The sequence below is a fragment of the Coenobita brevimanus genome, chromosome 13 (genome assembly GCF_032717465.1).
Source record: "Coenobita brevimanus isolate Jiangsu-jjx chromosome 13, ASM3271746v2, whole genome shotgun sequence".
Taxonomy (NCBI): domain Eukaryota; kingdom Metazoa; phylum Arthropoda; class Malacostraca; order Decapoda; family Coenobitidae; genus Coenobita; species Coenobita brevimanus.
The window spans coordinates 38,751,498-38,775,890 of NC_136966.1; the positions used below are offsets into that span (position 1 = coordinate 38,751,498).

The following is a 24,393-nucleotide window of genomic DNA, read 5'->3' on the forward strand; positions in this document are numbered from 1 at the left end:
ATTCACTCTTTCTCTAATCATACCTTCTAAAAGTCTCTCCATTACCTTCATTATCTGATCTAAAAGCTTTATATCTCTATAATTTCCTCTTTCCAGGGCATCACCCTTCCCTTTATCCACATTTACAATTACACTCTTCAGCCAATCATCTGGGACTACACACTCATAAATAATCCTATTTATCAGGTCAGTGACTAACCTCACCCCTATATCACCTGAGGACTTCAACATTTCGGCAGTCAACCCAGACACACCTGCTGCCTTCCCCACCCTCATCCTGCCTATTGCCTCACTCACAGTAGCAGCATCAATCAAAGGCCAAGGCCCAGACACTGGATCTGCTGCCTCCAAACCTTCCCTGTCCTAGTCAAACTCCTCATTCAACAACAGGTTATAATGCTCTCTCCATGCATCTTTAATATCCTCACTGTTCACCACTACCCTTCCTTCATCATTCTTCATACACTGCTCACCTATAATATCCCGATAATCCCTCTTCACCTGACCTGCCACCTCATGATTTAGGTTATTAAGTAAGTCTCTGGGACTCAGACTTTGCCCTGTATACCTCTCTTCTAGTCCTACGCTTGGCAGCCAAATATTCCTCTTTGCTACCACCCTTCTTCCATTCCTGGAAAAGCCTTCTTTTCTCCTTAACTGCAGCTTCTACACCCTCATCCCACCACCAAGTTACTTTATGTCTTGGTGGGCCTCTTGTCCAACCGCATGTTACATCAGTAACTCTCATGAGATTATTCTTGAGGGCTCTGTACTGTTCATTAACGCCTCTGTCTACAGCTCCCCGTTCAGCCACCACTCTCCTCAACTCGCTATAGAAGGCATCCCTTACTACTTGGTTTTTCAGCTTCCATATTTTCCTCCTAGGTACATAAGTCCTCTTTTCCATCACTCGTTCTTTAAGCACCATATCACAGATCAACAGTTTGTGCTGTTGCACACACTCCTCACTTCCTATAACTTTAACATCCCTCACTAACCTCCTATCGGCCCTCCTAACCAGAAAATAATCTATCTGACTGCTATTTCCCCCAGACTCATACGTAATTAACCAACTCTCTCTTTTCCTAAAATATGTGTTGCACACAATCATGACCGTTGCCTCCCCAAACTCGAGTATCCTTTCCCCTTCTGCACTCCTTATACCATAGGCACATACCCCATGTACTCCTTCATAACCTTGTGCTGTTTCACCTACATGACCATTTAAGTCCCCTCCCAAAACCACCATCTCATCATCCTGCATACCACCCACTACACGTATTAAATCATCCCAAAATCTATCCTCCTCTGCTTCATCCAATCCTGCCTGTGGAGCATATGCCGATATAGTCACAGCTATCCTTCTACCGAACAGAATTTTCACTACCAATATCAGTGGGGTGTGCCAGCTGAAGTAGATGGGAATGGTAGTGCTTTGGTGGACATCTGTGCTTGTAAGGGGTTGGCAATAGCCAACACCTACTTTCGGCATAAGATGATCCACCGGTATACATGGAGAGTAATGAGGAGGATGTACGGTGAACTTGTTGAACGAAAGGCAATGATAGACTACGTGTGTGTGAATGAGCGAATGAGAAGACAAGTGTTGGATGCAAGAGTGTGAAGAGGGTGGGGGAATGGAGTCTTGGACCATCACTTAGTGATGGCCAAGGTAAAGATGCAAAGAAAGTGGTTGAGGAGGCGAAGGGGAAGACAGGAGGAAGCAGCTCCTGTGAGATCAGTGGAGAAATTGCAAGATAGTGAGAAAATGACAGCGTATAAGAGCATAGTGGAAGAAAGATTGGGAAGGTATGAGCTAGAGCAAATGGAAAGGGTGGAAGACGTATGTAAGATATTCAAGGAAGAGATAGGCGCAGCATGTGAGGCGGTTTGTGGAGTGAGGAGGAGATGCAAGGGTGTGCAAGGGACAGCATGGTGGAATGATGAGGTGAAACGAGCTGTGGAACAAAAGAAGAAGGCATATGGTGAATGGTTGGCGAGTAGAGGTAGGGGAGAAGATGAGAGACAGAAGAGAGAGGTATATGTGAGCAGGAGAAGGGAGGTTAAGAGACTGGTGAAGGAGAGTAAGAAGAAAGTGGATGAAGAGTTTGGGAGGAATCTGAGTGTGAAATGGAGGGAGAGTAAGAAATTGTTTTGGAAGGAAGTAAGAAAGTGTGAAAGAAAGTAATGCAGTGTGAAAGGGGAAATAATAGGGGAGTGGAAGATAGGAATAATAGATTGTTGGTGGAGAAGAGAGAGAAATTGAGGAGATGGAAGGAGCCCCTTGAGGATTTGTTGAATGTAGAGAGTGAGAGCAGTGTGAGTATAAGTGGTTGGGGAATGGCTGGGAGAAGAAGAGATGAGAGGAGGGAGGAAGAGATCAGTAGGGCAGAAGTAGTGGAAGCGATGAAGAAGATTAAGCTGGGAAAGGCCCCAGGAATTGATGGAGTGTGTGGTGAAATGCTGAGATATGGGGGTGAGATTGTTGTGGAGTGGATGTGGAAGTTGTGTAGATTGGCTTGGGAAGAGGGAAGGGTTCCAGAGGACTGGAAATCAGGTATAATTGTTCCTCTGTACAAAGGAAAAGGGGAGAGAGAAGTATGTGGTAACCATAGGGGTATTTGCCTTCTTAGTGTGACTGGTAAAATATATGGTAGAATACTCATTGATAGGGTTAGGCATATGACAGAGGAGCTAGTTGGAGAAGAACAAGGGGGATTTAGGAAAGGAAAAGGGTGTGCAGATCAGATATTTGTTCTAAGATGTTTAGTAGAGAAGTATCTAGAGAAGAGAAGGAAAGTGTATGCTGCCTTCATGGACTTGGAGAAAGCTTAAGACAGAATAGATAGGCAAGGTATGTGGAAGGTATTAAGAATATATGGAGTGGAGGAGAAATTGTTGAGTGCTGTGAAGAGTATGTACGAGGGAGCTAGGGCTACGGTGCGAGTGGATGGTGAGCTGAGTGAGTTCTTTGATCTCAATGTGGGACTGAAACAGGGGTGTGTGATGTCTCCATGGCTGTTTATTATATATATATGGATGGGGTTGTAAAGGAGGTGCAAGGTAGGGCAGTCGATGTGGGGCTGGCCCTAATGAATGAGGGTGAGATTTGGAAGCTTCTGGTGTTGCTGTTTGCTGATGATACAGTATTGTTGAGTGAAGATGAATGGGAGTTGCAAGGTTTGGTGAATGAATTTGGGACAGTGTGTAGGAGGAGGAAGCTGAAAGTTAATGTAAACAAAAGTAAAGTTATGGTGTTTGAAAGGAATGAAGTCACAGAGTATGCAGTGAGGTTGGATGGTGAGGATATGGAGAATGTGAGTGCATTCAAGTACTTGGGTAGTGTGATGAGTAAGGATGGAACTTTGGGGGATGAAGTACGTCAAAGGGTACAGCAGGGAAGGAAGGTTGTTGGTACACTGCAAGCAGTGATGAGAAATAGGGAGGTGAGTATGAAGTTAAGAAGTCACTGCATGATGGCATTGTGATCCCTACCCTGACGTATGGAAGCGAGGCATGGACCTTGCAAGAGGGGAACAAGTCAAGAGTGAGAACAGTGGAATTGAGTTACTTGAGAGGAGCATGTGGAGTGACGTGGAGGGACAGGTTGACGAATGAAGAAGTGAAGGAACGTTGTGGGGTAGATGTGGATGTGGTTGAGAAGATTAGGAGAAATACACTGAGGTGGTTTGGACATGTGGAGAGAATGGAGAATGAAAGACTGACTAAGAGGGTGTATGTAGGTGAGGTGGAGGGAAGGAGAGGGAGGGGTAGACCGAGGATGAGGTGGAGGGATGGAGTTGAGAGGTACATGAGGGAGGGGGGGGTGAGTTGGAGGGAGGGTAGTCAAATGGTGGGTGACAGAGTGACTTGGAGGCGTTTTGTCTACGGCCACCCTTTGCGGGAGTAGGGCATCGGGCTATAGATAGATAGATAGATAGAATATCCTACCACTTATTCTCATAACATTCATAACATATTCCACCCATTTCTCAGCAACCATCACACCAATACTTCCATATCCATCTGTCCCCCCTTGCAAAAACAACTTATAGCAACAGTTCTTCCCAACAATCTTTCTGGCTGATCCACCCCTGTACCGGACTTTCTGCAAACACGCCACGTCCACCCACCTCCTACTGAATGCCTCAACAACTTCCCCCGTTCTTCCCCTCAAACTTCTCACATTCCATGAACCCACCCTCATCCCCCTGGGTGATTTACTGTCCTCAGGCTTGCTTTGAAACTTATTCTTGTGTTTTGTCATAGTCAGAATTAACAAAGAGGGATAGACATACTACAGGCTCCACTCACTGCACAGTCCCAGGTCCAGGCAATGGATCTGGGACCCCTAGCCCACCAGCTTACCAGTGGCTGTGGTAGTGGCCTCGGGGCATCCTGCCAGGACAGCTGCAGGTGATGCAGATAAAAATACCAAAAATAAATATACCAATAAATGGGATTATGAATTACATGAACTGACAACAGAGAACTTACTGAACCAAAATATAAAGCAAAAAAGAACAAGAGGTGATGATGAACCATCGAGTTTAGATCTTGTTTTAACAAAAGTTCAAAATGATATCCAAAATATAAAGTACAGTTGTCCCCTAGGTAAGAGTGATAATGTATTAACTGAATTTGAGGTTATGAACTGGGAAGAAGATGAAATAAAAAAGCATACAGAAAATAGGTATAAATATAGCAAGGCTGACTTTAACCCCTAAAGTACCAAGCTCGACGATTGATGTTTTTTCACAGTGTTCTAAATGGACGAGGAACGTCGATCGTGCAACTTCCACAAAAAACTGACAGCAGCTTGCTCCACCCCGGCTGTGGCAAATCAGAACTAAGTGTTGGACATGTGGGAGGGAGGACCAAGGCCCATACCAAGGCTCTGGGGGATGTACCCCCCACCTCCCTCTCACCGCATCCCTCTACCCCTCTATGTTTTTACTACTCTACCTCCCTCCATTCTTACCACCAATCCCACCCCTCCCACACCCTCCTCATGCATCCTCCACCACTCGGATGTGGATCCCTCCCATATCGCCCCCCCAGTCATCTGGGGGGAGGATATTTCCCCCCTACCCTCCCTCCATATCCCTGTACTCCACTGGGGCCCTTCCCTTGTGTCTGGTGGTGGTCTCTTCCCATCCTTCCATCCCTGTACACTCTCTCCTGGCCTAAAGACCCTCCACCCCCACCCCCTAGCATGGAGTATCTTTATCACTCCCCCCGGCCTCAAATATTTTACGTAATTTTTACGCTTTATGGCGCGTGTTATGAATCATTATCTATACTTTATTCGTGTATTTGCATTCAGATACTATCTATCTATCTATCTATTGCCAGACGCCTTAATCCCATTTGGGGTGGCCACAAACAAATCACCTCCAAGTCACCCAGTCCCCCGCCATTTCACTGCCCTGCTCTCCACCCCATCCCTCCATCTCATCCTCGGCCTCCCCCTCCCTCTTCCCCCCTCCACCTCACTCACATACACTCTCTTCGTCAGTCTTTCACCCTCCATCCTCTCAATGTGGCCAAACCACCTCAGTGTGTTCCTCATAACGCTTCCTATCACATCCACATCCACACCACAACGCTCCTTTATATCCTCATTCGTCACCCTGTCTCTCCATGTGACTCCACAGGCTCCTCTTAAATAACTCATTTCCACTGCTCTCACTCTTGACTTGTGTCCTTCCAACAACGTCGAAGCTTCACTTACGTACGTTACTTTATGTTTTTTTTTTTTTTTTTGGTGGGGGGAGGGGGGGAATCCTTGTTACCTGCCTACTTTACCTGCCCATGGATAGAATTGTGTACCTCTCAAAGATTATAGCATATTTTCTTCATTCTTATTTATTTTTTTGTACATTTTATATGTCTGAACATATGGTAATGCTCCTTATCACTCATTTATAGTTTCAGCTCTACCTGTGGGAAAAGTAAGTAAAAATAATTTAGGCTATTTTACTGTTACAAATATTGATATTTATTTATATTTGTGCCTTCTTTTCAGACATACATAAATATTTACGTGTCTATATTCAAATCCCACTCGAAAAAGAAATTTCATTTTCCCAGCTAGTGTTGGGAGAGTTGAATGATTCTTTGATCACGAAGGAGGAAGTGGAGAAGGCAGTAAAGGAGATGAAAACAGAGAAAGCTGCAGGTATGGATGGGTGTGCTGTGGAATGCCTGAAGGGTGGTGGGGTGACTATTGTTGACTGGTTAGTAAGATTGTTGAATGTGTGCTTTGTGAAAGGTATGGTGCCAATTGACTGGGCAAGTGCTTGTGTGGTCCCGTTGTATAAAGGCAAGGGTGATAAGTATGAATGTACTAGCTTTAGGGGTATAAGACTGTTGAGTGTTGTAGGTAAGGTGTATGGTAGAGTGTTAATTATGAGAGTTAGAGAGGGTACAGAGGGAGTGATTGGTGATGAGCAGTGTGGCTTTAGGAGAGGGAGGGGATGCGTGGATCAGGTGTTTGCGGTGAGACAAGTGTCTGAAAAGTATTTAGCAAAAGGCAAGGATGTGTTTTGGGCATGTATGGATTTAGAGAAAGCGTATGACAGAATTGGTAGGGAGGCTTTGTGGACTGTTTTAAGATTGTATGGACTTGATGGTAGGTTACTAAAAGGGGTGAAAAGTTTTTATGTAAATAGTAGAGCGTGTGTAAGAGTGGGAAATGCTGTGAGTGATTGGTTTCCTGTGAGAGTGGGGCTGCGACAGGGATGTGTGATGTCGCCTTGGTTGTTTAATATTCACATGGACGGTGTTGTAAGGGAGGTGAATGCAAGAGTTTTATGTGGAGGTCTGAGTCTGGTGAATGTTGATGGTGGAGAGTGGAATCTGAAGCAGCTGCTGTTTGCAGATGATACTGCACTGGTGGCTGATTCAGAGGAGAGATTGAGATAGTTGGTAGAGGAGTTTGGAAGGGTGTGTGAAAGGAGGAAATTGAAAGTAAATGAGAATAAGAGTAAAGTGATGAAGAGTACGAGGTTGGTAGATGGTAGGGGGATGAATATAGTTTTGAATGGCGAGTTGCTTGAGTTGGTAGAGTGTTTTAAATATCTAGGGTCACATGTTGCTGTGGATGGAAGGATAGATGCAGAAGTGAAGTTTAGAATAAATGAAGTAGGAAAGGTGCTGGGAGGAATGAAAAAAGTGTTTAGATGTCGTTCGCTTAGAATGGATGTAAAGAGAAGGCTGTATGAGGGTGTTGTGATACCGACTGCATTATATGGGACTGAAACATGGAATATGGGTGTAGCAGAGAGGAAAAGTTTGAATGTAATGGAGATGAGGTGTCTGAGGAGTATGTGTGGAGTGACGCGTATGGATCGAGTGCGAAATGATGAAGTGCGAAGGAGAATTGGAGTTGTTCGGGAGATGGCTGGTAGAGTTGAGCAGAGGGTGTTGCGATGGTTTGGGCATATGGAGAGAATGGATAATGAGCGATTGGTGAAAAAAATAACTAGATCTGATGTGAGAGGTGTAAGGCTGAGAGGAAGACCACGAACAGGATGGATGGACAGCGTGAAGAGAGCGCTGGATGCGAGAGGGATGTCTGTTGAGCATGGAAGAGTGGCTGTGCGTGACAGAAATATGTGGAGAGAAATTGTGAATGAATAAGTGATGACGCAGCCCTGAGGGGATATTCTCCCGCATTTGGTCTGATCAGCTAGTCAGGTCAGGTGCGGGTAAGGGGCTGAGTCTGTTATGATGTGGCAGGGGTAAACCAGCTCTGCTGTCGGGCCCTGCTGCGGATGTCACTGATTGCATTGCGCAGTTGACCCTTGTGCGGTGTGGTGAGGTGAAGATCTGTTCGTTCTCCCCTTTTGGGCTAAGATGTGAATGAATGTGTTTGAATGGATGAGTAAATGGGGAGTGTGTCGTCTTGTCTCGGCTACCTCCCTTTCCTTGGGGGAAACAGCCTAGGTATATAGATAGACAGATAGATAGATCTGACAGCTCTGAGGGGAGGGGAGGGGAGGGGAGGGGAGGGGAGGGGATAGTAAGTTTTACTACTTATCATTTTTTTGGGGGGGGGGGGTCATGACCATTTAATTTTTTCTAAGCATTTTACAATGGTTTATAAAATCTTTACAAACCAAAAAATATTGATTCTGGTGATTTTTGTATGTGTTTTTGAGAAGAAAATGGGTGCGAGCGGAGTATTTTCTTTCTCGTTCGGGCCGCGACAGGTAACTACAGTAAAACCTCGATATAACGGACTTCAACAGACCGGAATTCGTTTTTATCAGACTCGAGGAGCTGTCTATCTATCTATCTATTGCCAGACGCCTCAATCCCGTTTGGGGTGGCCACAAACAAATTGCCTCCAAGTCGCCCTGTCCCCCGCCATTTCACTGCCCTGCTCCCAACTCACACCCCCCTCTCTCATATACCTCTCCACCCCATCCCTCCAGAAAAAGTCCGATAAAGCCAGAAGCAGTCTGGACTGCCAGACCACTTCAGCTATGTTCACCACAATAAGGTATATAACAGACTTGTTTATCAGTGTACAGTACAATATTGTTATATATATTATACCATTTGATTATTGTAGTGAGGTTATAACACAGTACAGTACCACAATGGTAGTCAAAACAGTTTAAAAACCATTCATGTGATCCAGACTAATGTCTGATATATTGGAAAAAGTCCGGATTAGCAGGGGGAAGTCTGGATGTCGCTTTTACCAGAATTTCGCATTTTTCGGAATGGTTTGGGCCCCAATTAGTTCATTATAGTGAGGTCTTACTGTATTATCAACCTTCATGGGCCATAGCTTGGTAACTAGTGGGTCTAAGAGGGTGGGGTTTGATTTCAGATGTGTAAATTCAAGCTCTATTAATCGGGCATAAAACTTTTAAGCTTTGAGAAAGTAAAAAAATAGGCCTGTTTTTGCGTCCTGTGGGACAGTCGAGGCTGGAGAATTGCGTACCAGAGGGGTTAATGCTTTGAGAAAATATTTCAGAGAAAATGACCAGAAGAGTTTCATGAAGCAAAGGATGTGGAAAATAAATACTTTCAATTTAACGAAGTATACATTGAGAGTGTTAGCATATAAGCTCACAAAATATAGAGCTACATTCCAGAAGGAAAAGGCAATGGTCTAATGACAGATGCAGAGTTGCACTGAAAATGGGAAACAAAACTTGGAATATGCCAAGAAAACTTAGAGTAAATCATCATGGGAGAGATATACCAGTAAAAATTATAGAAATGATTATGTGAGGATTAGAAAAGAAGCAGAAGCTAAACATGACAAGAATACAGTATATATATAGTAGAATGAAAACTACAAGAATATAGTGGATAAGTGTGGACGTGATCCAAAACTGTTTTACAGGTATATAAATAGTAGAATGAAAACTAAAAATAGATTAAAAGATGATAAAAAAGAATATGAATGAGGAGAAGACATTGGTGAGACTATGAAGGAAAAATTCCTGACAGTATTTGTATAGGAAGAGAATTTTCAGGGATTGGAAATAAATCACGAGAATGTCATAAACAAAGTAAATGAGGTTAAAGTCGAATATGATGACCTCTTGGAGCTGATAAAAAATGTTGATGTAACCAAAGCCATGGGACCTGACAAATATTTCTGGTTGGGTAATCATGGAAGGTGCCAAAGAGTTAGTTAACCAATATATGAGACAATAAAATGTTCTCTAATGGAGAGAAATTTGCCAAGGAACTGGAAGGGAGCAAATATAGTACAGTACCAATATATAACTGTGACTGTAGGGAAGACCCATTGAACTATAGACCAGTGTCTGTTACAAGTATTGTTTGTAAATTGTGTGAAAAAATCATGAGGAGGTAGTGGGCTGCTTACTTCTAGAAAAGTAAGAAAATAACCTCAAGACAATTTGGTTTCTGAGAAGGTACTTCATGTATCACAAACTTGCTGAGTTTTTATGACAGTTATTGATGTGTTACAGGAAAGATGGGTGTATGGATTGTACAGTATTTATCTGGATTTCAGGAAATCATCTGACAGAGTACGGCATAAAGGGTTAATAGGGAAATTAAAAAATAATGGAGGAATAGATAACATTTTGTTGAAATAAAGGAGCTACCTCACTGGCAGACAGTTGAAAACTAAGACACAAGACAAGTTTTCAGAATGGAAGAAAGTGATAAGCGGAGTGCCACGAGGAGCCATTTTAGCCCTTATTATGTTCCTGATATATGTAAATGATAAGCCCAAAGAAAAACAAGTCTATCTTGGTGCTTTTTAGTAACAGAAATGTTATTTCTGCTGAATTTTTGTGTCATTAATGAATTATACAATTAAGATAGATAACCGTTGTCATAAAATTTCATAATTTATTACTGGGTGCCCTTCAGTTTGTCCCAACATACTAGTATAGTGTCATGCCAGAGAGCACAGGGAGACTGACGCTTGATGACATCACACACAAATGAATGCTTTGAATGGCCAATGCACCTCTCCTGGACAATGCATGGTCTCATTGGATGCAGCACCACTCCTAGGACTTCCCAGAATAACAGATTCCCCTCCTCCCCTCCAATTCCTCATATTTCAGAAATGTTCCATACTAAACTAATTTATTTTCTGTACTGAATATTTTGAGTGTCTACTGTATTAAAGATGATTTGTACTAATGAAACCCAAGCTGGATGCAAAGCCACTGTACAAAATAAACAGAGAAACACATGAATAAGGATTTGGATCTCAATTAAGTGGAATGACAATCTGACATGTGCACCCTTCCAAAAAAGAATCAGACCATTAGGGTATGATGATTGTGAAAACAAGCGAGTTTTGCAAACACTCATGAACCCATAAATCAGGTGCCTCAAAATGTATAGCACACAGAATGTGATTTTTTTTTGGCAATTTTGAGCTCTAAGCATCATCATTTTTTTTGGCAATTTTGAGCTCTAAGCATCATCATCATCATCATCATTCAGACCTCCTTTTCCACCCTAGGGCAAGGTGAGGCGTTGCAACATCCAGACACCCCAAGTTTGCCCAGTTAAATGGACCATCATTCAAGCCCTAAAAATCCTGGCTCCATCAGATAGGCCAAAAAAAAAAAAATTCACCACAATCTGTAGCATCACATATATCTGTCTCATGGAGTAAATCCGAACATTGTCACGTTAAAAAGGGATGCCAAATCCCCGATCATGCGCTTCTCCACAAACAATTCATCTAGCCAGCTTGGTCTCTTGCCAGACCCTTAGCCACAACAACTTCCATACCCCTCTTCCTCACACACTCATCCACCATATCCCTTCGTCTTCTTCTTGGTCTACCTCACCTCCTCCCTGCTTCCAATTCGCTCAGATAAACCTTTTCACCACTCCTTTGTTACCCATATTCTCCACATAACCATACCATCTCAGTACACTCTCTTCGATTCTGGTGTCTACAGACTTCCTCACTCTGCATCTTTCATGAATCACATTATTTCATATCCAATCCACCCTCTGTACTCCACATACATTCTTTGGCAGTCCCATATCCAGTGCTCTCACTCTTGATTTTTCATTTCCATACCACATCATAGTCTCAAATCCGTATGTTAAATTTGGCACTAACACTCCTTCATGAAAGCCTTGTGCGGCTGCAACACTAAAGCCTCTGTTTCTTATCAAGGCCTTAATAGCACCAGCCATATTTCTTCCTTGTGTCACTCTACTTTCCATTTTTTTTTGCATATATTCCTCTCTTTTCTATCATTGTACATAGGTATTTGAACTCTCTCACCAATTCCAGTCTCTCTCCCTTCACTGTAACACTACACTGGGGGTCACCTTCCTTCTCATTCCTACATTAACTCTTAAGGGACGACGCTCACAGACATCTTCAAAACTCTGCACTAGTCTATGAAGCTCTTGTCCAGTATTTGCAGGAAGCACTGCATCATCAGCATAAAACAAATTTTAGGTATTCCATCAATCACCATTCATTACCAGTGCCATCCCTTGCTCCATTACTCATGTTTTTACTTCTCTCATCATCCCATTCATATTTATATTCAACAATCATGGAGACATCACACAACCTTGTCGCACACCCACACTGATCGTGAACCATTCACTTACGTGCCCATTTACCCTTACACATGCCTCATTACCATCATAAAAACTCTTGACAGCACCCAGCAGCTGACTATCTACACCGTACATGCACAAAACCTTCCACAATCCGTCACTGTCTACTTTGTCATGTGCTTCTTCCAGATTCATAAATGCCATAGACATCTTACAGTTCTTATCACAAGCCTTCTCCACTATCTGTCTCTCTGCAAATATTTGATCCACAGATCCTCCGCCACTGCTAAAGACACCCTGTTCATCACTCACTAGGACTTCGGATATCTCTCTTACTTTCTCTATAATACTTTAATTCTTCTATATACCTTCCCTACAACACTCAGTAGACTTATGGCATGATAATTCTTGCACTCACTTCGCTCACCTTTATTTTTGTGCTGGGGCACAACCAATGCTTTCTTCCACTTTAGTGGCACAGTTTCAGTCATCCATGCCTTCTTACATATCTCCAGTAAGCACTTCATTCCACTCTCTCCATCACACCTAATCAACTCTGCATACACAGCATCAACCCCAGCTGCTTTCTCATTTTTCAGCCGCTTCACAGCATTCTTCACCTCTGTCAGTGTCACATTTCCTGGCACTGCATTCCCATTCATCAGACTTTCAAAACTATTCTTTCCATCAAGTCCTTACTTTATCCCCATGGGTTAATAATCTACCACTTACATCCTTCACGCTTTTACATTTCTTTCCACGGTCACTTCTTCATTTCCGCACCTCTTTCCAGAATAACTTCCTATCTTTAGTGTAAGCTGCATTAATTTTTCTTCGTGGACCATCATTTACCTCCTCCTTTTTCTTCTTCACTAGTCTCTTTACGTGCTTCCTGTTCTCAATATATTCAGTTCTTATACGTTTCAACTGAACCCCTGTCCTGTATCCACTCTAGCCATTTCTTCCTCATTTCCTCCACTGCTCTCTTAACCCGTTCATCCCTCTATGCCGTACCTTTTTTCTTTGTTGATACTCTTGCCAAACCACACACCACTTTAGCATTACTAATTAAGCAATCCTTATAAGCACTTCACAAGCTGTCCAGATTCATTTCATTCCAACTCACTGACTCTAACTCCTCCCCTAAATTGGCCCTGTATTCATCTGCCATTTTTTTAACCCTTAGCTTCTCAACTTTCAGTCTCTCTCCTTGACTGCTCCTCTCTCTCTTGGTCCACCTCACTCCCCTCAGCTTGATCTTGCATACCACAACCATATGATCTGACAGACCTCCAGATTGTCCTCTCACTGCCCTCGTATCAGCAACACTATCCAGTATTAATTTCTCTACAAGCATGTAATCAATCAGGCTCCTTTCAACACAATCTCCATTCCCTTACACCATGTATATTTATGTGCATCTCTGTGTCTGAAAAAAGAATTACAAAAGCACAGCCTCCTTTCCTGACACATGTCCTTCAGTTACTTTCCATTATTATTCTCTCCTGGTATTCCATTATTACCCAATATATCAAATAAGAGAGGTATCAGAAGTCCTAGTGTGTGATGAACAGGGTGACTTTAGGAGTGGCAGAGGATTTGTGGAACAAATATTTTTGTAGACAGATGGTGGAGAAGGCTTGTGAGAAGGACTATATGGTGTTTATGGCATTCATGGATCTGGAAAAAGCATGAGACAAAATAGACAGAGAGGGATTGTGGAAGCTTCTGCACATGTACGATGTAGATGGTAAGCTGCTAGGCGCTCTTAAGAGTTTTTATGATGGTAATGAGGCAGGTGTATGGGTAAATGGACATCTAAGTGAATGGTTCACAATCACAGTGGGCGTGCAACACGGTTGGGTGATGTTCCCATGCTTGTTCAATATATATACATGGATAGGGTGATGAGAGAATAAAAACACAAGTAATGGAGAGAGGGATAGCATTGGTGATGAATGGTGATGGATGGAATATCTCAAATTTGTTCTTATGCTGATGGTGCAGTGCTGCTTCCAAATACCAGACAAGAACTTGGTAGACTAGTGCAGAATTTTGCTGATGTCTGTGAGCATCATGCCTTGGGAGTCAATGTAGAAAACAGTAAAGTGATGGTAATCAAGAGAGAAGGTGAATCCCAGTGTGATGTTACAGTGGATGGAGAGAGACTGGAATTGGTGCAAGAGTTGAAATACCTGGGTACAGTGATAGAAAAGAGAGGAAAATGTGCAAAAGAAGTGGAAAGGACAGTGACACAAGGAAGGAAAGTAGCTGGTGCTATGATGACCTTGACAAGAAACAGAGGCTTGAGAGTTGCAGCCGCATGAGGCTTACATGAAGGAGTGTTAGTGCCAACTTTAACATATGGATGTGAAACTATGGTGTGGCACGAAAATGAAAAGTCAAGAGTGAGAGCAGTGGAGATGGGACTGCTGAGAAACGTATGTGGAGTGCTGAGGGTGGATAGGATACGAAATAATGTGATTCATGAAACATGCGGACTGAGGAAGTCGGTGGACACCAGAATTGAAGAGAGTGTAATGAGATGGTATGGTCATGTGGAAAGAATGGAAAACAACAGAGTGGTGAAAAAGGTAAATCTAAGAGAATCTGAAAGAGGGAGGAGGCGAGGTAGCCCAAGGAGAAGGTGGAGGGATATGGTGCACAAGTGTGTGAGGAAGAGAGGTATGGAAGTCGGTTAGGCTAGGAGACTGACTAGTGATCGAGCTGGCTGGATGACTGTTGTGGGAAGATGTGCATGATCAGGGATTTGGCACCCCTTTTTTAATGTGACAGCATTCGGATTGACTCTACAGGATACATTTATGTGAAGCTACAGAATGTGGTGAATGGCTTTTGGCATATCAGATAAAGCCAGGATTCTGGGGACTTGATTGATGAATGAGTGGAAGCATAACCCATTGGCTTGGCCAAACTTGGGCTGTCTGGACATTGCTACTTCTCACCCTGCCCTAGAGTGGGAAAGGAGGTCCTGATGATATATCATACATAGGACCAGTGCCTACTCTCCCATATATGTCACCCATTACTAACACTTTATAACTCCAGGGCATTTCTCCTACAACTTCATCCCGCTCATCTCAAAACCTGTCTTTCTATCACTGCCACTTTCACCTTTTCAAACTTGAACCTGACACACATACATCTCGAGCTGACAAATTTGTAATCTCTCATTCCATGCCGCCACACTTCATTCATCAACAAAGCAACTCCTTCCTTGCATCTTCCTCACCCATTCATGCCTGTCCTTACACCCTCCCACTCCTCCACTTCACACCCTTTCATATAGTTTCACACAATGCCATCACGGCATATCTCGCACTCTTGAACACGTTCACCACTTCCACTCTCTTGCTCTCCTCATTCACACCTCTCACATTCCACATGGCCGTGTGAATCTGCGTGTTTGGCTGGGGCCCTGGTCAGGTATTGGGCCCTCCAAGGCTCTCCAAAATGTTTGCAATAATTTAGTGGTTTTAGACAGGGGAATCTGGGGGACACTTAACCTGGTCAAAAACCCCGGTTATATGGTTATCACCCAGCGTAGTTAATGGCGTCCTGGATTCAGAAAACCATTCATCATTCCATTCAGTGTAGAGACCATAAAGCAACACTACACTGAATGAGTGGATGACGGGTGCCCCTACCTAATAATTACTAAAGATGATACAGTACTTTCACTTATAATCACAGCATACCCTATATATCACAATGCTTCGTTTATGTTTCAGGATGATATGTGCCATAAGAGGGATGATACCTTTTTACAAGGATGTACATGTGAAGCTTATCTATGAAGAACACAGCCCCAGGTGAATACTTACTTGAAGGAAAGCATCAGGTGAAACTCTGAAGGTGTTCTTGAGGATTGATTCAGTCAAATGCTGTTTACCCCAGAGATGATCCAGTTGTCGACTTTCTCCTCGCTCCCTGCCACCAAAAAAGTTGTTTTTTCATTTAACAGCACAGTACTATAATTATAAACAACACAACTAATTCTGTTTTACACCTTTTGCAGTATACCTTCTGCAGTACACATTTTGCAGGATACCCTGGGGGGTAGGGTTTTTTTCCAAGAATACTCCCCCAGTATCCCTGCTTGTAGTACAAGGTGACTAAAAGGGTTGGCAGAGGGTTAGTGCCCCTCCCCGGAAAACAACTAACTAAAAAAAAAAACAAGAAGCCTTGGACAAGGACTGACCAAACAATGATGACCCACGACCGGACAAAGGACTTGGTAATGGCTACGTGGAATGTAAGAGGAGCGAATGATGAGGTGAAAGAGAGAGAGATTGTCCAGGTGCTTGAGGGTGCAAAAGTGGATGTATGTGGAATGACTGAAACAAAATGGAGAGGAGAAAGTGTGAGAGAATGGGAGTATGGATGGGGTATATGTGCAGAAGTAGGTAAGAATGAGAGGGCAAAGGAAGGAGTATGTATAGTTGTGAGTAAAAGATGGAAGAAGAGCATAAGACAATATGGATCAGTTGGGTCAAGGATTGTGTGGGTAAAGTTGAAAGTTGGAATACAAATGTGGGTGATTCTGTGTGTGTATGCGCCAATGCAAGACCATGCTAGCAGAGTGAGAGAAGACTTCTGGACAAATGTGGAAGTGTGCATGGAAGAGTTTGGAAGAAATGAGAGAGTGTTTTTGATCGGTGATATGAATGGTAAAGTAGGGAATGTGAAGGTGGATGGAATAGTTGGTGAGTGGGGTGTGCCTGCTGCGACAGATGAGAATGGCAGTACGTTAGTGGACATTTGTGCTGGGAGGGGGTTGGTGATACCCAATACCCTCTTCAGGCATAAAAATGATCCAAAGGTATACAAGGCGAGTGATGAGAAGGGTGGGTGGTGAACTGAATGAAAGGATGGCAATGAATGATTATGTGTGTATTTACCTATTTGTATTTACCTATTTGTAGTATACAGGAATTGAGCAATGCTCGTGTTGTCCTGTCTCCATATCCACATTTATCAAGTCTACCTTTACAGACATGAATGTTTTTCTCATGCACCACCTCTTTGTCTAAGTCGTTCCAAATATTTAAGAATATACCTAATTGTGATATACACGGAATGTACTATGCTCGTTGGTTTCCGTCGCTGTTTCTCAATAAGTCGAATTTAACTTTAAACTCGTTTAAGTTTTTAGACTGGACGATCTCTTTGTCCAGGCTATTCCATAAGTCTATACTTCTGTAAGGAAAGCTATATTTCTTGATATCCTTCAAGCAGCTTGACTTTTTCAATTTCATTCCATGTCCTCTTGTTGCTTTCTTATCCCATACAAACAGATCTTCTTTGTCAATTTTATCTACTCCCACCATGGTCCTGAACACCGCAATCATGTCTCCCCTCTTTCTCCTTTCCTCTAACGAAAGCAAATCCAGTTTTTCCAGCCTCTCTCTGTATGACAGGTCTGTCAGACTGGGGACCATCTTGGTTGCTGTTCTTTGTATTCTCTCAATCTTGTTTATATCTTTCTTTTTGTGTGGGCATCACACTACCGCTGCATATTCTAACCTGGGGCGGATCATGGCCACTGTCAATTTTTTCATCATTTCCTCATCCATATAATGAAATGCTACTCTTATGTTAGTCAAGAGCTTACAAGTCTCTCCAACTATCTTGTTAATGTGCTTTTCTGGTGACAAACTATCTTGGACCAGCACTCCCAAATCTTTCTCTTCTCTCCTTTTTGTGATTAATTCATTACCCAAAAAATAATTCAATGATGGTCTCCTGGTACTTTTACCCATTTCCAATATTTTACATTTCTTTACATTAAATTTCATTTCCCACGTCCGGCTCCAATTGTGTATCCTATCCAAATCCTCCTGCAGTATTTTACAATCCTCCTCAACCTCTATCTTGCTCAAGAACTTTACATCATCAGCAAACAGACTTGAGTAACTGTTCACTCCATCTACCATATCATTTACGTAAATCAGGAACATTACTGGCGCCAACACTGAGCCTTGAGGGACTCCACTTGTTACTTCCCTCCATCCAGACATCTTTTCCTTTATTACTGTCCTCATTTGTCTGTCTCTCAAAAAGTCTCTCATCCATTCCAGAAGTTTCCCCTTTAGTCCTCCTATATATTCTAGTTTCCACATTAGTCTCTCATGAGGTACCATGTCAAAGGCCTTCTCTAAGTCTAAGTACACACAATCAACCCAACCATCCCTCTCCTGTACCACATCAATTGCTCTTCAGTAAAAGCTCAACAAGTTAGAAACACATGACCTTCCACTTCTGAATCCAAACTGACATTCAGCCAAAATATTCATCTCTTCCAGATATTTTATCCATCTGTCTTTCAGGATTCTCTCACACAATTTTGCGACCATGCTGGTTAGAGACACTGGTCTATAATTCAGGGGTTCTTCCCTGTTTCCTCCCTTGTAAATTGGTACCACATTTGCCCTCTTCCATTCTTTTGGCACTTTCCCCTCTTCCAGTGAGCATACAATTAAGCTGTGAATTTTATCCGCCAGTTGTTCTCTGCATTCCTTCAGTACCCAATTAGAAATTCCATCAGGTCCTGGGGCTTTCCTTACATCTTGAGTTTCCAGTAATTTATACACTTCCTGTACCTCCACTTTTATATCTTTCATCACCGGAACATTTCTAATCACTCCCTCCCCTTCCACAAGCTCCTTTTCTTTAGTGAAAACTGACTGGAAACGTTTGTTCATTATTTCTGCTTGCATTGCCGCATCCTTAAAGACCTCTCCATCTACTTTCAGCTTGGTGATTCCTTCCTTTTGTTTCAGTTTGCCATTAACAAATCTATAAAACAGTTTGGGTTCATCCTTGCATTTGTCAATTATACCTTTTTCAAAATTCCTTTCTTCTTCCCTACGTATTCTTGTGTAATCGTTTCTTGTTCTTTTATATTCTTCCTTTGTTCTGTCGTTACCTCTCTTTCTCCAATTGTTCCACACCTTATCTCTCTCTTTTTTGGCTATCATACACCTTCTATTAAACCACTCCTTTTTCCTGTTTTCTTTCCCTCTTACTCTTGGTACAAATTTTTCCACTCCCAAATTATAGAGGTCTAGAAAGATATCCCATTTCCTCTGTATCTCTCTTGTTTCTCTGAATTTTCTCCAATCTGCATTTTCAAAAAAGTTTCTCAATCCTATAAAATTTGCTTTGCCAAAGTTGTATCTTCCCTGTCTATGAAGCTCGTCTCTTGGCTCGATGTTTCCTATTAACATCTGGAACTCAATGACCACGTGATCATTTTTTCCCAAAGGACAGAGATATTCCAATGATTCTATTATATCGGGTTCTTTGGTGAACAGTAAATCTAACCTTGCTGGTGTGTCCTCACCTCGAAACCGTGTCTCTTCTTTGACCCATTGCGTCATCACATTATTCATTATTATATTTAATAACATAGTGCCCCACGAATCCTCGCCGCCTCCCGAGTACCATTCCTCCCAGTTCACCTCTTAAAATTAAAGTCACCCACCAAAATTATATTATTGCTTTTCTCAATTATTTTTTGCAAGTAGCTAGCCATATCTGACAACATCTCATGGTATTCGTCATCCTTCCATGCTCTCGTCTTTGGGGGAACATACACTACCGCCATATCTCTCTTAACATTCTCTCCAGTTTCTAATTTCATATATATCACTTCAGCCCTGCCTTCTCCCATTTCCACAGTATCTACATTTATGTTGTTCTTCACTACTATCACTCCAATACCCAATCACTCCTCCTCCCTTTTTTTCTTTTCTGTCTTTTCTCCACAGTTTGTATTTACCATCTCCCAAATGAACATCAATATCTTCTCTTAATTTGGTCTCTACAAAGCACATGACATCAGGTTCATGTTCTCTCAAGAAATCATTAATTTCGATCCTTTTCGATATGAAACCATCATTCATTCATTCATTCATTGCCAGACGCCATGTATCCCAGACGGGGTGGCCAAGGGCTTAGAGTTAATTGTTTTACGGGGAGGGGCACTAATCCTCCACCAACCCCACTTGACACGTGGGGATGCCAACAGCATCTGGTGTTCCCAGGCGGTCACCCATCCAAGTACTAACCAGACCCAACGTTGCTTAACTTCGCTGATCGGACGGGAAGCGGTGTACTCAACGTGGTATGGCCGTTGGCTCCATCAACATTAGTATATATCACCTTCAAATTATTTTTGACATTATTAATACCCTCTTCTCTCCTACTCTCTGTCCGTACCACTTCCTCAACTTCTGATCTTTCACAACCATCCCCCCTAGTTTCCTTCACTTCTATTTCCTTAAATACCATTTCCTTACTTTCATATCCAATACTCTCCAAGAAAAAGTATTACGTTCTTCCTCTGTCCTCTTATTTTTTTCCTTTACTTCTTCCTTTAATGATTTTAAAACTTCTCTTTCTTCTTCATTCAGATCTTTTCTTATTATAATATTTTCCATCCCCGCCTCTTTGCTTAATTTCCAGGTCACTTTAAGTATCTCATTTATTACACTTTCTGATGTAAACTTGACTCTCATTGGTCTTGTTTCCCCTTTCTTATAAGGCCCTATCCTCCTTACTTCCTCAATTTCTTTTACCCACTTGTCTCCTTCGGGGTCAATCTTGCCTAATATTCCTCTCACCATGTTCGTGTCTCTCTCGAGTCTTGCGAACCTAACCTTTTCTTCCTCTTCCCTGTTTCCAAATACTACCACACATCTGTTCCTTTCTACAGTTTCTCTCACTATTTTCTCTTTTTTCTTCAGTATTTTCACTACATTTTCTTCCATTTCTTTCTTGTTCCTTTCCCTTTCTTCCTGGATGATCTCTCTTAAGCTGACCACTTCTTTCTGTTCTTCTTCTACGTGTGCCCACTTTGCCTTATGTTCTTCTAATACATTACTCACCTTCTACGTTTTATTAGTACTCTCTTCAAGTTTCCTCCTCAGTTCAACATTTTCCCTCTTCAAATTCCTAATCTCTTCATTGGCTGTTTCATTGGAATGGATCAGACTCTGTATGGTGGTTTCCGTATTTCCTGACACATCCTTTATCACTAGATTCTCTACTTTTTTTTCGAGTTCACTAATCCTCATAATTAATGTTTTCACTAGGTCCATGACATTAGTATTAGCATCAAATCCTTGAAATTCCATTCCCTCACTGTTTACATTTTCGGCCATGTTTAATGTAAAGTACCAAAACAGCTGTTACCGAATAAGCCACAAACATTCATGTATACTATTGCCAACAAATCTTTACATTTTTGGTAGTCTACTAACTTTCATTATTTTAAATTTAAAGAAAGACCCTAGGAGACAGGACAGACAAAATTCCTGAAACTACTCAAGGTTAGGAGCGATGCCTGGGACGTCCGCTCTCTCCGGCTGTTCGTGTGTGGATGAAAGGATGCGAAGAAGTGTAATGGATGCAAGAGCTTATAGAGGTTGGGGGGGTGGACTTTCTGACCACTACTGGGTGGTGGCCAAAATTAGGATACAAGAAAGATGAAGAAATAGAAGAAGGGAAAGACGAGAGGAAGGAGTAGTTGCAAGGAGAGTGGAAAGGTTAGAAGAGGATGAGAAAGAGGCAGTGTATGAGAAGTGGAGGAACGATTGGGCAAATATGAATTGGACCAGATGGGGGACGTGGAAGGTGTGTGCAGGATATTTACAGAAGAAATATGTGAAGCATGTGATGTGGTGTGTGGGAGGAAGAGAAGACGGAGGGGGGTGCAGGGAACAGCATGGTGGACCGAAGAGGTGAGACAGGCTGTGGCACAAAAGAAGAAAGCATACAATGAATGGATGAGAAATAGGGGCGTGGAAGAAGTTGAGAGGCAGAAGAGAGAGTTCTATGTAGAAAGAAAGAAAGAGGTGAAAAGATTAGTAAGAGAGAGTAAGAAGAGAGCAGATGAGGAATTTGGAAGGAACTTGAGTGTAAAGTGGAGGGACTGTAAGAAAATGTTCTGGAAAGAGGTGAAAAGAGTAAGACAGGGTGGAAGTGAAGTTAGCACGAGTGAAAGATAAAAATGGTAGATTACTAGTGGAGAAGGGAGAAAAAGTGAGCAGATGGAGAGAACATTTTAAGGAAATTCCGAACATACAAGACGGAAGTAATGCGAGTATAAGTGGCTGGGGAATGGCTGGGAGAAGGAGGGAGGTGAGAAGACAGGAAGAAATCAGTAGGATAGAAGTTGTGGAAGCAATGAAGAAAGTTAAATTGGGGAAAGCCCCAGGAATTGATGGAGTGTGTGGTGAAATGCTGAAGCACAGATAGTAGTAGAATGGATGTGGAAGATGTGCAGATTGGCCTGGGAGGAAGGTAAAGTTCCGGAGGATTGGAAGTCAATATAATTATTCCTTTGTACAAAGGAAAAGGGGAAAAAGAAGTGTGTGGTAATCATAGGGGCATTTGTCTTCTTAGTATAATAGGAAAAGTGTATGATAGGATACTTATTGACAGAGTTAGAGAAAGAACAGAGAAATTAGTTGAAGAAGAACAGGGAGGCTTTAGGAAGGGAAGAGGTTGTGTAGATCAGATATTCATTCTTAGATCTTTAGTGGAAAAGTTTCTAAAGAAGGGAAAGAAATTGTCTGCGGCTTTCATGGATTTGGAGAAAGCATATGACAGGGTGGATAGACAAGGATTGTGGAAAGTATTAAGAATATATGGAGTAGATGGGAAGTTGTTGAATGCTGTGAAGAGTATGTATGATGGTGCTAAGGCTGCAGTGCATGTGGATGGTGAACTAAGTGAATTTTTCTCTTTGGAGGTTGGGTTGAAACAGGGATGTGTCATGTCTCCATGGTTGTTCAATCTGTTCATGGATGGGGTAATAAAAGAGGTACAAGGTAGGGTAGTGGATGTTGGAGTGGCCCTGGTGAGAGAGGATAGTGTTTGGAAACTCCCTGTACTGTTGTTTGCAGATGATACTGTGTTGTTGAGTGAAGACAAAGGAGAGCTGCAAGGCTTGGTGGATGAGTTTGAGAGAGTAAGAAACGGAATCTAAAGGTGAATGTAGGGAAGAGTAAAGTGATGGTCTTTGAGAGAGGTGAAGTCAGTGAATGTACAGCGAGGTTGGATGGTGAGCAATTGGAAAATGTGAGTACGTTTAAGTACTTGGGTGGTGTGATGAGTAAGGATGGAGGTTTGGAGGGTGAAGTGCTTGAAAGGGTACAGCAGGGAAGAAAGGTTGCTGGTTCTTTGAAAGCAATGATAAGAAACAGGGAAGTGAGCATGGAAGTGAAAAAGTTACTACATGACAGTACAGTATTGTGATACCAACTCTAACGTATGGAAGTGAAGCTTGGACATTGTTGGAAGGACACAAGTCAAGAGTGAGAGCAGTGGATATGAGTTATTTAAGAGGACCCTGTGGAGTCACATGGAGAGACAGGCTGACAAATGAGGATATAAAGGATCGTTGTGGTGTGGATGTGGATGTGATAGGAAGTGTTATGAGGAACACACTGAAGTGGTTTGGCCATGTGGAGAGGATGGAGGGTGAAAGACTGACGAAGAGAGTGTATGTGAGTGAGGTGGAGGGGGGAAGAGGGAGGGGGAGGCCGAGGATGAGATGGAGGGATGGGGTGGAGAGGTATATGAGAGAGGGGGGTGTGAGTTGAGAGCAGGGCAGTGAAATGGTGGGGGACAGGACAACATGGAGGTGATTTGTTTGTGGCCACCCCAAACGGGATTGAAGCGTCTGGCAACAGATAGATAGATAGATAGAAGACCAGCCTTCTTCCTTTTACGTACATTTACCATATTTTTTTTTCCGCAAACCGGGACAAGGATATAATTAAATGTTCATAATATGTATTAATCTACATGTACCATACTTGCTGTTGTGTAAGATTTTGACAAAGAAATCAATATGGCAATATAAAATTATGGCACCTACATATCTTCATCTCATTTTCACTTATAGGCTGCATAAGGAAATAGCCTGCATGGATACCTAGGCTGCTTTAAAGTGTGGATGTCATCCCATCTTAAATACAAATCACGTTCATGGACATATTAGACAGGAAAAATGTATAATATACCGTATAAAATTAATGAAACTCCAAAAGAATGCAAAGCCTAGTCAAAATATATATATATATATATATATATATATATATATTTACATTGTTTAAAAGGTAAATACAGTATGCTTTATTTCTAATATTAGAATCACAATGTAGTGATATATCTTCATGCAATGATGCAAATATTAATTACCACATGCAACTAAACTTGATCAAAATAATACTCAAATGAATGAATGAAATTTTTGACTTTAAAAACTTAGAAACTAGAAAAAAAAAAAGAAGCTTTGCAAAATATTAT

General features: G+C 42.1%; 1 protein-coding gene and 1 non-coding gene across 2 annotated transcripts in view; both read right to left on the reverse strand.

The window, feature by feature from the left end:
* The window catches only part of LOC145415573 (tRNA (uracil-5-)-methyltransferase homolog A-like), a 495,026-nt gene that overhangs the window by 197,121 nt on the left and 273,512 nt on the right, over positions 1–24,393 (reverse strand). Inside the window, exon 8 of the mRNA XM_080284796.1 lies at positions 15,897–16,002. Within this exon, the coding sequence (XP_080140922.1) occupies positions 15,897–16,002 (106 nt within the window). The remainder of the gene's footprint in view (positions 1–15,896; positions 16,003–24,393) is intronic.
* Positions 20,096–20,214, reverse strand: LOC145417219 (5S ribosomal RNA). Its single transcript, XR_013900443.1, has one exon. It is a non-coding gene; the product is annotated as a 5S ribosomal RNA (ribosomal RNA).